This window comes from Trypanosoma cruzi, genomic scaffold, assembly GCF_000209065.1.
Source record: "Trypanosoma cruzi strain CL Brener 1047053515925 genomic scaffold, whole genome shotgun sequence".
Classification (NCBI taxonomy): domain Eukaryota; phylum Euglenozoa; class Kinetoplastea; order Trypanosomatida; family Trypanosomatidae; genus Trypanosoma; species Trypanosoma cruzi.
This window is the reverse complement of record NW_001849367.1, coordinates 49,809-51,384: the sequence shown is the minus strand read 5'-3', so window position 1 is coordinate 51,384 and position 1,576 is coordinate 49,809. Positions and strand designations below refer to the sequence as shown.

The window sequence follows — 1,576 nt, the reverse complement described above, 5'->3', positions numbered from 1 at the left end:
AAGTAACGTGTCCATTATTGGAAATGTGCCCATGAGTCAGACAAGTATAGTGTACGTTCCTATGAAGGGAAGTCCATCGAGGTTCACGGTAATTGGTGAACCACAGTCAGGGGAATCCAGGATCTCATGTGTGTCGGAGTCGTCTGGGTCTATGTTATGGTTTACTCCAGTAGAACGGTTCCAATGTACATTGTCGCTTCGTGCGGGAGGTATGCCCATCAATGGTGTCTCGCAGGACTTTTTGATAACAATGCCTGAAGGAGGCAGTACGGAGCCCATGCCCGTTCATGCATGGGGTCCCACGCTCTTTATTCAAGGAGCAACTCCACCGATAATAAACAATGTGTCGTCTCCGAGGACGTCTAATCAACTCTTTAGTGTACTTGTTACATTCACACCACTATCACGTTCCATTGCCTCTACCTCCGGAACACTTGTGTACGCCGATATCATAGAATTAAAGAGGGAGAGTGGCGGTGAAGTTTCCCTCACGTTGATGGGTTCTGGGTTAAGTCCCAGCAACAAGTATGGCGTGCGATCGACGCCTGAATGTGTCGAGGGCGTTGACAGCGAGGCTAGGGTGACTAGTAGTAAGATGTCCACCACCGAATTACAATTGTCTGTGAAGGTGGCAGAAGGGCCCTTTTATCTTTGCTTTGCACCCAGTGATCAGCCGGAACGTTGGCAATCACTTTCAAGCGAAGCGTTGGATTACAAATCCAGTGGTGGTTTGGATAAATGGAAAACTCTTTTAATTGTTGGGGTTATACTTCTTTTATTACTATTAATACTTCTGGTGGTGGTGGTGTGGCGGGTATGCATGTTCAAGCGTCGAGAAGAAACACAGTACGTACAGAAGGCAGTTTACATGCCACCGCGTGCCAATTACCGTTTCCTCCGCCGTGACAGAACTGAAACACAAACAACGGAGAATTTGACTCCGTCTGCCCCAACCACGACATCCCAACCCTCAGCAGAACGAAAGGAGATGGTTCCATCACCGATGAGGCGGAGCAACCACAAGGTGCGTATTAATATCCATGACCATGATGCGTATTCGGATGTTGAAGTAGAAGGGGATGGTGAGACGAAGTTGCGCCCCGTGGCTCCAGGGGGCTTCAAGAAACGTGAAAGCAATGGGGAAATGAAAAAAGATTCACATAAGTTTGTGGAGCTGGATTCCAGCGAAGACGAAACGTCTCGTTTTATTCCATCCGTGCCACCACCAAAGCCGCCAAGAGACGATGACGTCATTCCACTTATTGGGGCAGTGGAACAGGCTACGGATGCACGGCTAGGGGCGGGTGAGGAGACATCGCGCTCTGGACCGTACCAACATTTACATCGGCAGCCTCAAGAGCGGCCACCGATGGAAGCGCAGTTCTCACCCTCCTCCAATGCGGCGGCGGCGGCAACAAGCACAACAACAACAACGGCCATGGGCGAAGACGCCGACAGAGGTCAACAGTGGGTGGGGCCTTTTTTGGTGAGAGGACACACTTCCAGGCCGATGGTGGATCAAAATTCCCCTTCAAATGGCACTGTCAGAAATGGTGACAGACGGAATGGGAATTAA

The 1,576-nt window shown here is 50.1% G+C and overlaps 1 protein-coding gene across 1 annotated transcript, besides 1 other annotated feature; it reads left to right on the top strand.

The window, feature by feature from the left end:
• Positions 1-1,576: part of a sequence feature (heterozygous, Esmeraldo-like haplotype) that runs on past the window's edge.
• On the top strand, positions 32-1,576 carry Tc00.1047053445553.10 (hypothetical protein, conserved; the record flags this gene model as incomplete). The annotated part of the gene is made up of 1 exon (XM_797325.1): positions 32-1,576. One exon carries the CDS (start codon positions 32-34, stop codon positions 1,574-1,576), a length of 1,545 nt encoding a protein of 514 aa, XP_802418.1.